Source organism: Oryza glaberrima, chromosome 5 (genome assembly GCF_000147395.1).
Source record: "Oryza glaberrima chromosome 5, OglaRS2, whole genome shotgun sequence".
Lineage (NCBI taxonomy): Eukaryota > Viridiplantae > Streptophyta > Magnoliopsida > Poales > Poaceae > Oryza > Oryza glaberrima.
Window position 1 is genome coordinate 2921938 of NC_068330.1, and position 14564 is coordinate 2936501.

Sequence of the window (14564 nt, forward strand, 5' to 3'; positions counted from 1 at the left end):
ATTATATTGGCCAAAAAAGAAGTATGCACAGAAACACGGCTGGACAATAAATGAAAAAACAAAGAAGAAAAAAAACTGTGAACAGAGAATGGGAAAAAAAGTATAAAATATAGAAGGGCAAAACCGTATTTTCTCATGCTAGTTAACACCGTCACCATCAAAACTAACTGAAGTGCTAGATAGGGAACACAAATTTTGAGGGTGCATAGATAGGGATCTTTTGAAGTTTGGGTGCTATAGAGAGAAGAGCAATTTTTTCTGATGCTAGATAGGGAATTTTGTCAATTAAGTACTGAGAAATTAAATTATAAGAGTTGAGGTTTGGTCACTGCAGAAGAAACAGGTGATCTCAATAGGTGTTTGCTCGATGATTTATCAGTATAATTTACTTCGTGTCATCCCTCCGTCTTATACTAAAAGACATTTTGGGTCTGATCTATGTCAAACTTATTAAAGTTTGATCAAGTTTATAGAAAGAAATAACATCTACAACACCAAATTAGTTTAATTAAATTCATCATTGAATATGTTTTTATAGTGTATTTGTATTATGTTGAAAATGTTGATATCTTTTCTATAAATTTTGTCAAACTAAAAAAAATTGACTATAGGACCAACCCAAAACGACTTATAATATGAAAATGGGGAGTAAAAATAATATAAAAGAAGAAAGGCGTAGTTAACAACAGATTTAAAAGAATGTTCACCAGAGTACTGAATTTACAACGCACTTGAAATTGATTAATATACTATCATATCAAATCTATCCGATTGGCGCCTTTCAATGAGAAGAGAAAGAGAGAGACATGAGTTTGCAATAATATGAGGAGAGGAGATAAGGATGATGACTTAAAAAAATTGAAGTGTCAGAAGGAAAAGGAGGAGGTAAGTCCGACTTCTAGGCGGACCTCTGAGAGGCTGGACTTCCGAAAATACATTTTCTCATGTGGCTGTTTAAGAGTCCCGCCTGGAAAAATAGGCTTATTTTTGCATATGGCTCTTCAAGAGGTCCACTTGTAAAATAGAGTTGCATGCGGGACTCTTAAGAAGCCATATGCGAAAATAGAGATCGATTTTTGCAGGCGCCATCAGTTACGGTCAGCCTGCAATGTATATGGGCCTCAAAAAAATCAGGATCAAACATCGTGATTGAAATTCGAACGGAATAAATAAATAATTGGAATCAAGACGTTAGTACATGACTCAAAGACTTAATACATGCTTAGCTTAGTAATAGGGAAAAAGACTTAATGCATCTTTGCTATTATTATGTGTGGTTTGCGAAAGATCATATATGCCCATAGGTTAATTGATGACAAACGATTAAGGGACTAATGCGCTTTTTTAGTGTATAAGTAAGTGATTAATCCGATAAAGAAGCCCATGAAAAAACCTAAGCCTAATTTCAACTCTAGGTTGTTTCACATGTCACAACACTTACACCGGGTTTCTTTGCAAGTTTTTCATCATCTTTTGAAGGTTTTGGACCATATTTTATGTTGGGTTTGATAGCCCACGAAACTAGATTTCCAGAGTCCAAGATCATGGAAATCAGACTTCGGAGTAAAAGGTTATTGCATTTCTTTCTTCAACATCATCAGCTATCTGATTTGAAATCAAACTATCCGATGTATCGGACTATCTGATTTTTCACAGAACTTCACTCTCTCTCTTGGTTTGAAAACTCCTCTCGAGTGAGTTTTTTTCTAAGTGTCGGAGTATCCGATGTTGGATCAGATAATCCGATGACACAAAGACTCCGAAATTTCATGGAACTTGAGTTTTTGTTTGAGAACGAAGTTTTTGCTTGTAAAATATCGGACTATCCTTATATTAAGGGGCTGCTCAGATTGATGTCGATTTCAACCATAACACTTTTTGGTAAAGTTGCCAAAAAATATCTACGTTTAGTTTGTTGCTAAATTTGGTATTACATAAGAAATATTGCCAAAATTTTGGTAATGTTGCCACATTTGCCAAAATTTTAGCAATACTAAAATTTGGTAATGTTTATTTTAGCTACAATCTGAACATGCCTTAAGACAATCATGAAGCCTTGTATTAAGACAATCATGAAGCTGCCGCAAGGTCCTTTGTGAAGAGCAACGACATATGCGTGTACATCAAAGCTGCAAGAGGGGCAGCAATCGGTATGGACATATATGGAGTTTAATATTTTTTTTTTGAGTAAATTGCACCCCAGTGTATTAACTTGGTAGGTGGGTGTAATTTGGTGCAAGAACTTGAGAAATGAGAGTTCTAGTGCAACAACTTGATAGGTAGGTGCAATTTAGTATAAGAACTTAATAAATGATCGTATAAATGCAACAACTTGCAAGGTAGGTACGATTTTGATACGCTAAACTAAGAAAAGTTATGCGGCAACTTATATATTTGGAGCATTTTTTTATATAGATTAACATTATACTAGCGTGGATTTGTATAAGCATATTTATATTTTTATCCTAATAACTAATAACTGAAAATCAATTAAATTGGATGTAAAAATTATTATATTTCAGTTGATATTTGAGAAGGTGAAAAAAACAAAAAAAAGATCTCAAAGGTAATTGAGGTAAACTGTAATTCTTAAAGAATAAATTCAATATTTAAGGTAATATCCCTAGGATTCTTATGCAATGGCATTTTGATATCATGAAAAAACTCACCTAGCATATGCTTAGCCAAGTTGATACACCAAAATATTAAATTGTCAAGTTCTCGTAGTAGAACACACACTTATCAAGTTGTTGCACTCAGACGTTTAATTCTCAAGTTTTTCACTATATTGCACCCACCTACCAAGTTGTTGTACCGTGGGTGCAATTTACTCGTATTTTCTATATAACTTATGGAGCTTGATTATTTGTTACCAGACGCAATTCACTTTATATTTGCAAATAGGGTGGTGTTCATGACTAAGTATTATTTTGCAATGTGTATACTAGGGGTAACCTCCCCAACTAATAGCAACTAGTAATACGCCCGTGCTAATGCTACGGTGATATCTGATAATGAAAATAAAACAATAAAAATAACAATATATGTTTTAGTGATTAATCATATATTATTTTAGGATTCAGGCAACAAAAATGATAGAAAGAGAGCTACTATATTGTGGAAGAATATATTGATCAACTTACCATGCGCATATGCGTATATATTGATCCAGGCATCCCACCTTCATCCCTCCATCCAAACAATGTATAGGATCATTCCAACCCATTATATCCCTCAAAGTGGGCAGAGCTGGGCATGGAGGCGGGGGCAGAGGGAGCAGGCCGGCAGAGCAGAGCGCGCGGCGACCGGAGCATGCCGGCGGACTGTGGGCGAAGCGGCGGCGGGAGGAGGAGGGAGCAGCAACGGCGGAGGTGGCCGAAAGAGGAAATCGAGCGGCCGCGGGCCAGCGTGGTAGCTGTGGCGGGTGCGACAGTGGTTGACAACGATTTGTGGGCCGCACTAGTTTTATTATTTTTTCGATCTAATTGTCACATAAGCGCCACATCAATACCACGTAAGATAAAGAACCAAAACCGGGAGACAATACTGATGAGGGACCTCCTTTGCATTGGTTTTGTAAGTTGAGGTGTGTGTTGTATCTGGTTTTGCGGTGCAAGGGGTGAATTTCGAACTCGGTGACAAACTGAGGGACCGAAAGTGAACTTATTCCACTAATAAATACTCCTACAGTAACGGGCAAAAGAAAATAAAAAGAATCGACTCGAGCGGTATGAGTATTACAAAAGAGACATTTAACTCCATATCACTTTTAAGATGTGATAATTAATTATTAATTATTTGCTACTCACTATCTATAATATGTGGGTCCTCATGTGTCTATGACATGTGGGTTCAGTGGTAAATAATTTATAACCACTAGTAAGATGGCAAATAGTTAATTATTCCTCTAAAAAAAACCCTAGCGGCGGCGATTGGTGCGGCGGGAAGGCGGCCATGTCACCCAAACGGAGGAAATCGGTGGCGGCCTCGAGCGGCGGTCCCAAATCGTCGCCGGCGGCGAGGTCGACTCGGTCCAAATCGAAGCCGGATTCCGATCTCGCCGAGCACGACGACGGTCCCAGATCGTCGTCCGGGAGGCTGACTCGCTCCAGAGCGAAGGTGTTGAAGGAGTCGGCGGGAGTGTCTTCGAGCAAGAAGAAGAGAAGGATCGAGGAGGAGTCGCCGGCGACGACGACGGCGACGGCGACGGCGACGACGGGTGTGATGCACAGGGAGGGGCATGGCGCCTTGGCGTCCCGGCCACTCCCGCCGATCCACCCGCCGACGACACCCCGCGTCAGAAAAAGCTCCCGCATCGTCCGGCTCGAAGGTTTTAGCTCTCGATCCGTCGTCATCGATCCCCTCCCCACCACTGTTAATTTCTTCTTCTTGTTTCGATTTTTTGTATACCTATTATTAACCATGTTAATTTCTCCCCATTTCTGCTTCTTCTTCAGTTGATCGACTTCAGAAGCTAACTCTCCGGCGCGATAAGAAAGATGATCCCTCCACCGCGGCCGCCTTGCCTACCCCCTCCGACAAGAACATGGTGTTGGGCATGTCTCGCTCAATTGTCCGTGTTTCATCCCCACCTTCTTCTGGTAATTACTCCATCCGTCCCAAAAATATGGCAACTTAACCTAGTATGGACACATCTTAGTACAAGTTTGGAGGCATGTTCAGATTTTACTGCCTGAATCTACTGTATTTACTGCTAACTTAGCTACTAAGTGAGCCATGTGCTAGGCTGCTAGCATGTCACGTGTGGTTAATTGCGTTGTTTTGCGCATTCCCTATCTAGCATTACATGAGAAAATCATGCTGCATCTCCACATGGGAATTACCGTGGATTTTTGTGCTAAACTAGCTGCAGATGTTTAGGGAAAAGCCGGTGATATAAAAGAAAGCTACCGAGATAGACATGTGTAGTCCAACAACAAATGGAAATATGTGTTGTTTAGTGTATTTAGTAGCCCGATACAAAATATGTATTTATCGGCTCCTAGCTATGTAGCTACCTGTTAATCAACCGAATGTTTTTCAGAGGGAAAATTGATCTCTCCGCGCACCGGATTCGTCATCAGTTGGGATAGAGCCACCAAGCGTGCTATGATCGTCACGCTCTCCACTTACTTCAAGAAGAAGCCGCATGAGCCCCAACCCGAGGTGCATGTCTTAGCTAATCCCCATGTTACCATCATCCGAGTTCCATAACTGTTCTTATTAAATAGGGGCTAACCCAATTGCTAAAAATGACTTTTCATGCCTGCCAATTTCTTTAATTTCTTGGTGCAAGTGTAGAACACCGATTTCCATTAGGCAATCCCCATGTTTCTATCATCCGAGTTCCATTACCATTTTTGTTAAGTATAGTATGGTCAAGTGATTGCTAACCGTAGCTAGGCTGCTGTGCATTTGCTTTGTGTGAATTTTACTGTGCCCTCTGATTTCAATTCTCAAACATTATCATTGTCAAATTGATGGCCTTTTCTTGTATATCCTTAGCATGAGTTCCGTCTCTTGTGCTTAAGATGAGTAACCATTAACCTTTCTTTTTCTCGCATTGCCTTCTCTCTCTATCTTCCATTAACCTTTCTTTTTCTCGCATTGCCTTCTCTCTCTATCTTTCAGCTGCAGGTTCATCTTCCAGATAAGTCTATTGTGCAGGGACGGTTGATATTCATGAATCGCCACTACAATCTCTCCATCTTGGAGATCACGTCTGACCTACCATTGCAGGTCCCTGCTTTTGGGTCCGCCTCAAAGTATGGCCAGAAAATTCTTGCATTGTCTCGGGATGAAAATATGTCCCTGGTGGCAAGGCGTGGAGCAATCACGTGGTCGGATGGTTCTTTCATGTGGAGAAACCATTACATGTTTGTAGATTGTGATGTTCCTGAGGTACTGATACATTTACCTTTTCTTCACACTTGCTATTTGTTTTACCTTCTACTTAGTGGTATTTATTTATTTTTTTAATTAATGCAGGGTGGTGTAGGAGGGCCTGTGGTTGACAGCTGTGGTAGTTCCATTGCTATGGTACACAGAGCCGGCCCTGGTGCAGTTATCATTTCAATCTCAATTATTTGCACCTTCTTTGAGATGTGGAAGCAATTCAGGTATATACTCTTTTTCCATCAGTATTAAAATATACTACAGATTGAATCAAAATCAAGCAATTTCTATGTGGCACGTAAACCCACTGAATCACGATATATTCTTATTAATTGAATGTTTATGGATAAATCTTTTATATCTATGTTATTAGCGATTTTAAAAGCCAATGCTGAAAAAACTACGAAAAAACACCTAAAATCAACATAAAATTAAGTTTTAAAATTCAATTTGCTAAATAATAAACATGGCCTACAAAGTGGTTGGTGCGCCAACATGCGCGCTCATTTTCTCCTAATAGACTAAGTCCATCTTATATGTAGCGCTCATTTTCTACTATAGACTAAATCCATCATATCTGTACGCTCATTGTCTACTAATTGACTGAATCCATCTTATCTGTAGCTGTGTTGCCCGCCCTGTGTTTGATGTGGATTTAAGAAGTGTGGAACTAGCTGGTGTGTCACTCCGGGAGGAGCTCTCTGTTAAACATAACATCAATGGTGGCTTTATGGTTAAACGCATAGCTGATGATTCTGCTCTTGAGCATCTCGGTGTTAGACGGGGTGATGTGATCTTTTTTGAGGACGAGTGCGGGACTAGTTTGCCTGAGGTGAAATGAATTCTTGTCCCAAGTAATAGTTTAATATAAATCAATATTTGTCAAAAAAATGTGTTGTGATTTCTATTTTTAAAATTCTGGAACAGATCGAAGATTATCTCCTTTCTCTTGGTTGGAGATACCTGCAGGGGATGAAGTCGATGGTTCTCAAGGTCTGATATTACACAATAACAAAAAATACCACTATTTTTTTAAAAAAAAAGGGTAAAAAAATAATTAACAGAACTGCCTTTCTTATGTAGTTGCTAGTACATGACATTGAAGGTCCATGTAAGGAGACAATTACCTTGCCCTTAGAGTTTTCTGTCGATTCAGGAAAGGTAAACTTCTCTAATCTATTGTACAATTGTCCATGTTTGCTTGTTTTAATCCCTAGATATTTTAACCCTTAAGCATTGACAAATGTGTTGAATTTTAGGTAGCCCGATGGAGGATGGCTTGAAGATGTACAGCAAGACTGAAGTTACCTAGAGATGATAATTTTGTGAATGTTAATTACTTGAATGTTCTTTGACATGATCTTCTGTCAGGCGTTTAACCTGGGACTTACCTAATTTTGGCTGGCTGAGCTATGCTAATATTAATTTAAACGACTGTCAGATTCAGCCCGATTGGTCCCTTTTGAACGAAGTTTGATATTCATGTCCCCACATTGTTGCCTGTATCCCATGCTATCTATACGATGTTGCCTAGCAGCCTAGTAGCATATCTCATGCCATCTACTCCATTGTTTTTCGCACGCTTTTTAAACTGCTAAATGTTGCATTTTTTGCAAAAAACATCTTACAGGAAAGTGTTTCAAACAAATCATATTGATTCATTTTTAAGCTAATATTAATTAATCATATGTTAATGACTTGCTTTATTCTGCGTGCGCGTGTGAGAGATCTCAACTGTTCCAAACGAACGCGGCAACTTGGTAACTTGCCCCTATGATTGTTCCACAAACCTGCATTGCAATGTTTTGCTGATGTTTCAGCATGAATACTAGTAATGACATTCACATGATGTGTATTGATGTTCAGTTCGGCTGCTTTGATGAACAGACTGATTCGGGTAAATTGTAGGTCATTGTTGGATATTTTGGATTATATATGCATATTACCAATATATTTGTACAGTTATTTGTAAGATTTCAGAGAAGCTGCACAGGACTGTACCGTGGAGGATAATGGGGATAATCTGAGGTACATGATAAACTCAGCCCTGCTCTGATGAGCTTGGAATATGTAGGTAGGATGGAATTAAGTACTGAGAAATTATAAGAGTTGAGGTATGGTCACTGCAGAAGAAACGGGTGATCTCAATAGGTGTTTGTTCGAATTACAGTTGTCTTTTGGATCTTTTGTTGGGGTATTTTTCCCTGGTGCCACCTCAACTTTGCTGAACTTTGCCAATATATCATTGATATATCAGTATAATTTACTTAGTGTCACTCCCTCCATTTTATACTAAAGACATTTTTGGTTTGATCTATGTCAAACTTATTAAAGTTTGATCAAGTTTAAAGAAAGAAATAACATCTACAAGACCAAATTGGTTCCAGTAAATCCATCATTGAATATGTTTTTATAGTATATTTGTGTTATGTTGAAAATGTTGCTATATTTTCTGTGAACTTTGTCAAACTTAAAAAAAAATGACTATAAGACAATCCCAAAATGACTTACAATATGAAAATGGGGAGTAAAATAACAAAAGAATAAAGGCGTAGTCAACAACAGATTTAAAATAATATTCACCAGAGTATTGAATTTACGGCGCACTTCAAATTGATTTGGATACTATCCGTTTGGCGCCTTTCAATGAGAGGGGAGAGAGAATTTACGGCGCACTTCAAATTGATTTGGATACTATCCGTTTGGCGCCTTTCAATGAGAGGGGAGAGAGAGGAGTTTGCAATAATACGAGGAGAGAGATGAGGATGATGACTTAAAAAAATTTGAAGTGCTGAGAGAAAAAGGAGTTAAGTCAGACTTCTAGACGGGTCCTTTAAGAGACCCGTCTAAAAAATATATTTTCTCATGTGCCGATTTAAGAGATCCACATAGAAAAATAGACTTATTTTTGCATATGGCTTCTTAAGAGGTCCGTTTACGAAAATAAATTTTTGCTTGGGTCCCTTAAGAAGCCATATGCGAAAATAGAGATTGATTTTTATAGGCGCAATTAGTTACGGTCTGCTGCAATGTATAGGGGCCCTCGTAAAAAAATTGTTTATGTAGCAGTGAACGAACGATCAAACGTTGTGATTGAAATTCGAACGGCTGCTTGTATATATAAGAAACGAAATAAATAAACAATTAGAATCAAGATGTTGGTACATGAATCGTAGGTCTAGCATCAGTAATACGGCCATGTATATCACCTGGAGCTAGTAGACATTTATTTATTTTCAGTTTGCCAAACACACAGTAGTACCGTGAGTTCTAAGATCACATCTAAAATTTATAAATTTTTTATCCATCGTTTAATTGTTATTTACTCCATCCGTCCATGAAAAATCAAACTAGTACACATCCAGTATTACGAATCTGGATATATCTCTATCCAGATTTATTGTACTAGAATATGTCACATCCCGTTCTAGATTTATTTTTTTTTAATGGGAGGAGTAGTATTTTAAAATTTTGATATAATAATATGTTAAACTGGTTAACGGTGTGATTTTATGAACTTTAGAACCACAATACCTATATAGCTACATGTCACGTACTAAAATCCCTATAATTTTATACAACTTAGATAATAATAGGTGGGATTTTATAAAATTTGTTAAAAAAAAAAAGGAATCCGATATGAGTGGGACGAAGATATACGAGCTTGTTAACTTTGTTGATATTTATATCCTTACCAGTTTTTTCTTAATTACAAACCAAACATACTCTTACCAATACTACCTTACTAAATTAAATTAATAATCTAGAAGTTTCTAATCTTAAAAATTCTACCAAATTTTGACCAGTTTCAAACTAAACACAATAATTAATACTATCAAAATTTGATTCTGCTAAAATTTACTATCATTAAATTTGGTATCACCTACTACTCCGTCCTGGAAAAAATAAATTCTAGTTACGAACCTGGATACACATGTGTCCAAATCCGTATGTAGGATTGGTCTTTTTTTAGGACGGAGGGTATACATTTGACAGATGTAATTACAGTATAATTATAAAATAATTACACTGTAACTTGCATGTAACTACAACGTAATTTGTATGTAATTTAAAAAAAATCTCTCCGTAACATGTTATTTCGGTGAAATAGAAGGTCGTGGGAACGAATCCTCTCACAAATACGTGCTGTGACTTTTTTCCTTCCTCACTTGCACAAATCTTGAAACAAAATCTAACGGATAAAAGTTATATACAAGTTACATTGTAGTACACTATGTAATGTAATTACATCTGTCAAATTTTTAAAAGAAAATTTACCGATAAATATATAGTAAAATTGTTAAATTTTGGTATGGTTGAAAATCTATTATCCATTATAAAAATTAAATATGTTTCCGCGGTCCGTCATCCGTGTTTGAGTCGCTTATAAAAATTGAAGATGTTTTCGTGGTTCGTTATCTGTGTTTGAGTCGGTTTTAATTTTATGTTTTGGTTTTAATCTATATCTCTACGGCATTCGTGTATGAGTCGGTTTTTAAGTTCGTATACTTTTGGAAATACATATTCGTATTTGAGTCGGTTTTTAAATTCGTTTGCTTTTGGTAATACATAAGGAATCATACTCATATAAGAAATCTGTTTAAAAAAACTCACATGCTAACTTAAGACGATCGGACTTCCTGTAGATCATGATTTTCTAAAAATATATATATCCAAGCGAACTCGTACAGTACTCCAAATGTCATCCTAACTAAACTATAGTAATATAGTAATAGTAGTAATAAGATTAAAATATACTTCGCATTTTTCTAGTAGCTAAAAAGTGAAAAAAAAAAAACGCGCGGCGGCGTTGGCGATTGGTGCGGCGGGAGGCGGACATGCCCCCCAAATCGTCGCCGGCGATGTCGGCACGGTCGAAATCAACGCCGGATTCCGATCTCCCCTCGCACGACGGCAATCCCAATCCCGGATCGTGGTCGGGGAGGTTGACTCGCTCCCGAGCAAAGCAGATTGGACTGGTTCTTCCGATTCAGGCGGTGGAATCGCCGGGAATCTCTTCCAACAACAACAAGAAGAAGAGAAGGATCGAGGAGGAGACGGCGGGGGAGTCGCCGGCGACAGTGATTCCGACGACGACGACGGGGGACCCTGGTACCTTGGCACGCCGGCCGATCCACCCGCCGCAGCCGCACTCCACCGCACCGCGCATCGGCAGAGAAAGCTCCTGGATCGCCCAGCGCAAAGGTTTTCTTGAGCTTTCGATCCATCCATCCCCACCACTGTTTCTTCCCCAATTTTTTTGAGTACCTATATTTTTTTTCTCTTCTTCATCTTCTTCAGTTGATCGACTTCGGAAGGCAACTCTCCGGGATGCGGAAGACGAGCCCTCCACCGCGGCCGCCACGCCCACCCCCTCTGACAAGAAGATGGTGTTGGGCATGTCTCGCTCAATCGTCCGTGTTTCATCTCCACCGACTGGTAATTAACATCTACTTCCAATTCAACTGAGTCAACCCATTTTACTGTCTGATAGATCTATCTATCTACTTATGCAGTCAAAATCAGAAAATTATTGCTGCTCTCCACATGGTAACCTTGGATTTAGTGCTAATCTAGTCAATCGATCAAACTCAGGCGAGATAGACAATGTCTAGTCCGAATTGCAACGGAAGGGAAAATATGTATTCAGTAGTAGCCCGATACAAAATATGAATTTATTATATCAACTCCTAGCTATGTAGCTACCTGCTAATCAACTGGATGTTTTTCAGAGGGAAAATCTATCTCTCCACTCACCGGCACCGTCATCAGTTGGGATGGAGCCACCAAGCGTGCTATGATCCTCACGATCTACTCCACTGACTTCAAGAGTAAGCCGCATGAGCCCCAACCCGAGGTGCAGGCTTCTTATTCTGTAGCTTCTGTATATATATACTGTGGCTTCTATATGTGTGTAATCTGTTATTATTAACCATCATGTTCAATTCAGTTTTTATAAATTACTCTTACAATGCCTGTCTATTTCTTTAAATTTCTTGGGGCAAGCGCAGGACACCGATTTCCATTAGCTAATCCCCATGTTTCTATCATCCGAGTTCCATTATTGTTCTTGTTAAGTAGGGGCAAACCCAATTGCTAAAAATGACTCTTCATGCCTGCCAGTTTCTTTAATTTCTTGGTTCAAGTGTAGAACACCGATTTCCATTAGCTAATCCCCATGTTTCTATCATCCGAGTTCCATTGCCATTTTTATTAAGTATGGTCAAGTAATTGCTAACGGTAGCTGGGCTGCCATGCATTTGCTTTGTGCGAACTTTACTCAGCCCTCTGATTTCAATTCTCAAACATTTTCATTGTCAGGCCTTTTCTTGTATATCCTTAGTATTAATTCTGTTTCTTGTGCTTAAAATGAGTAACAATATGGCATTAACCTTTTTTTTTCTCCCATTGCCTGCTCTCTCTATCTTTCAGCTATGGGTTCATCTCCCAGATAAGTCTATCGTGTAGGGACGGTTGATATTCGTGAATCACCACTACAGTCTTGCCATCTTGGAGATCACGTCTGACCTACCATTGCAGGTCCCCACTTTTGGGTCAGCAGCAAAGTATGGCCAAGAAATTCTTGCCTTGTCTCGGGATGAAAATATGTCCCTGGTGGCGAGGCGTGGAGCAATCACCTGGTCGGATGGTTCTTTGATGTGGAGAAACCATTACATGTTTCTGGATTGTGATGTTCCTGAGGTAAATACCTTTTCTTCACACTTGCTATTTATTTTACTTTCTACTTAGTGGTATTTATTTATTTTTTTAACTAATGCAGGGTGGTGAAGGAGGGCCTGTGGTTGACTACTGTGGTAGTATCATTGCTGTAGTATACAGAGACGGCCCTTGTGCAGCAATCATTTCAATCTCAATTATTCATGCCTTATATGAGATGTGGGAGCAATTTAGGTTATACTCTTTCTCCATCAGTATTAAATTTCTTTATTCCATCAGTACTAAAATGTACCGCCGTTTGAATCAAAATCGAAGAAACTAACTTCATTACGATAATATCGTATGTTTAAATGCCAAAAGAAAAATGGAAGCAAGGATTATGTTGCAACCATTGAAAAATATTTGGATAAAACCACTACACTACAAACAGGTATAGTAGTAGCCTGTATGAAGAAAACAATAAACAGGGAACTAGATGAGCAGTGTAAGTAGTAGCATGTAATTTCACTACAAAATGATGGATAGAAATTGGCAATCTAAGACATTTGTTTTAGGATATGTATTTCCTCCTAATACAGATTATGTTATGTACATGTGAAACTATCTATATTATGGAAATGGCACTAACTTTTTAGATGTCATTTTCCCATAATACCGTCTTGAGCAATTTCTCAAAGTTAAAAAGTTTATCTAGCACGTAAACCCACTAATCATGATATATTCTTATTAGTTTTATGGATAAATCTTTTATATCTATGTTATTAGCGGTTCGAAAAAGCAAATGCTGGAAAGTAATCCACGATTAAAAAATACCTAAAATCAATTAAAGTTAAGTATTAAAATTCAATTTGCTAAATAATATACAAGGGCTATAAAGTGGTCGGTGCACCAACATGCGCACTCATTTTCTACTAATAGAGTAAATCCATCTTATCACTAGCACTCATTTTCTTCTAATAGACTAAATCCATCTTATTTGTAGCTATGTTGCCCGCCCTGTGTTTGACATGGATTTAAAAAGTGTGGAACTAGCTAGTTTCTCACTCCGGGAGGAGCTCTCTCTGAAACATAACATCGAAGGTGGCTTTATTGTTGAACACATAGCCAATGATTCTGCTCCTGAAAATCTCAGTGTTAGACGGGGTGACGTGATCTTTTTTGAGGATAAGTGCGGGACTACGTTGCCTGAGGTGAAATGAATTCTTGTCTCAAGTCATCAATATTATGCAAGAATAATACAAATGTGTTGTGATTTCTATTTTTAAAATTCGTGAACAGATAGAAGATTATCTCCTTCATCTTGGTCGGAGATACCTGGGTGAGAAGAGGTCGATGGTTCTCAAGGTCTGATATTATATAATAACAAAAAATATTACTTATTTATTTTACAAAATTGGGGAAAAATAATTAGCAAAATTACTTTTCTTGTGTAGTTGGAAGTACATGACATTGAAGGTCCATGCAAGGAGACAATTACCTTACCCTTAGAATTTAAAGTCAGCTCAGGAAAGGTAAACTTCTCTAAACTATTGTACAATTGTTCTACTTTGCTTGTTTAAATACCTAGATTTTACCCCTTAAGCAGCGATAAATGTGTTGAATTTTAGGTTGCCTGACGGAGGATGGCTTGAAGATGTACAGCAAGACTGAAGTTACCTGGAGAGGATAATTTAGTGAATGTTATGTAATTCGAGTGTTCTTTGACTTGATAACTTCTGTCGGGGCGTTTAACCTAGGGTGTTACCTAATTTTGGCTGAACTATTGCTAATATTCATATGAATGACTGTCATATATATTCAGCCCGATTGGTCCTTTTTGAACGAAGTTTGGTGTTCATGTCCCCACGTTCTTGCCTGTATCTCTTGCCACCTATACAATGTTGCCTAGTAGTATATCTCATGCCATCTTACTCCATTATTTTCCACGTGCATGCTTTTCAAACTGCTAAACGTTGTGTTTTTTTGCAAAAAATTTCTTTAGGAAAGCTGTT

At 38.2% G+C, this 14564-nt stretch overlaps 2 protein-coding genes across 3 annotated transcripts; both read left to right on the plus strand.

The window, feature by feature from the left end:
* The first annotated feature begins 3916 nt into the window (after nt 1-3916).
* Nucleotides 3917-7431, plus strand: LOC127773615 (putative protease Do-like 14). Its single transcript, XM_052299746.1, has 9 exons — nt 3917-4330; nt 4458-4601; nt 5045-5166; nt 5632-5901; nt 5989-6119; nt 6520-6727; nt 6823-6888; nt 6979-7056; nt 7155-7431. Exons 1-9 carry the CDS (start codon nt 3955-3957, stop codon nt 7176-7178), a joined length of 1419 nt encoding a protein of 472 aa, XP_052155706.1. The 5' UTR covers nt 3917-3954; the 3' UTR covers nt 7179-7431.
* A 3232-nt stretch (nt 7432-10663) lies between these two features.
* On the plus strand, nt 10664-14398 carry LOC127773616 (uncharacterized). 2 transcript variants are annotated; one of them, XM_052299749.1, is made up of 10 exons: nt 10960-11100; nt 11197-11334; nt 11412-11445; nt 11628-11752; nt 12436-12597; nt 12677-12807; nt 13556-13763; nt 13852-13917; nt 14007-14084; nt 14181-14398. In XM_052299749.1, the coding sequence occupies exons 2-10, from the start codon at nt 11227-11229 to the stop codon at nt 14187-14189; spliced, it is 921 nt and encodes a 306-aa protein (XP_052155709.1). In that variant the 5' UTR covers nt 10960-11100; nt 11197-11226; the 3' UTR covers nt 14190-14398. The 2 variants fall into 2 exon arrangements, with proteins under 2 accessions (XP_052155708.1, XP_052155709.1); XM_052299748.1 differs by lacking the exon at nt 11412-11445 and having other exon boundaries at nt 10664-11100.
* Nucleotides 14399-14564: the final 166 nt, after the last annotated feature.

Coding starts and splice junctions, on each gene's coding strand:
- LOC127773615 (XM_052299746.1), top strand. CDS start 3,955: ATGTCACCCAAACGGAGGAAATCGGTGGCGGCCTCGAGCGGCGGTCCC. Junction 4,602..5,044: donor TTCATCCCCACCTTCTTCTG/GTAATTACTCCA, acceptor AATGTTTTTCAG/AGGGAAAATTGATCTCTCCG. Junction 5,902..5,988: donor TAGATTGTGATGTTCCTGAG/GTACTGATACAT, acceptor TAATTAATGCAG/GGTGGTGTAGGAGGGCCTGT.
- LOC127773616 (XM_052299748.1), top strand. CDS start 10,734: ATGCCCCCCAAATCGTCGCCGGCGATGTCGGCACGGTCGAAATCAACG. Junction 11,101..11,196: donor CTGGATCGCCCAGCGCAAAG/GTTTTCTTGAGC, acceptor CATCTTCTTCAG/TTGATCGACTTCGGAAGGCA. Junction 11,753..12,435: donor CGCATGAGCCCCAACCCGAG/GTGCAGGCTTCT, acceptor CTACCATTGCAG/GTCCCCACTTTTGGGTCAGC.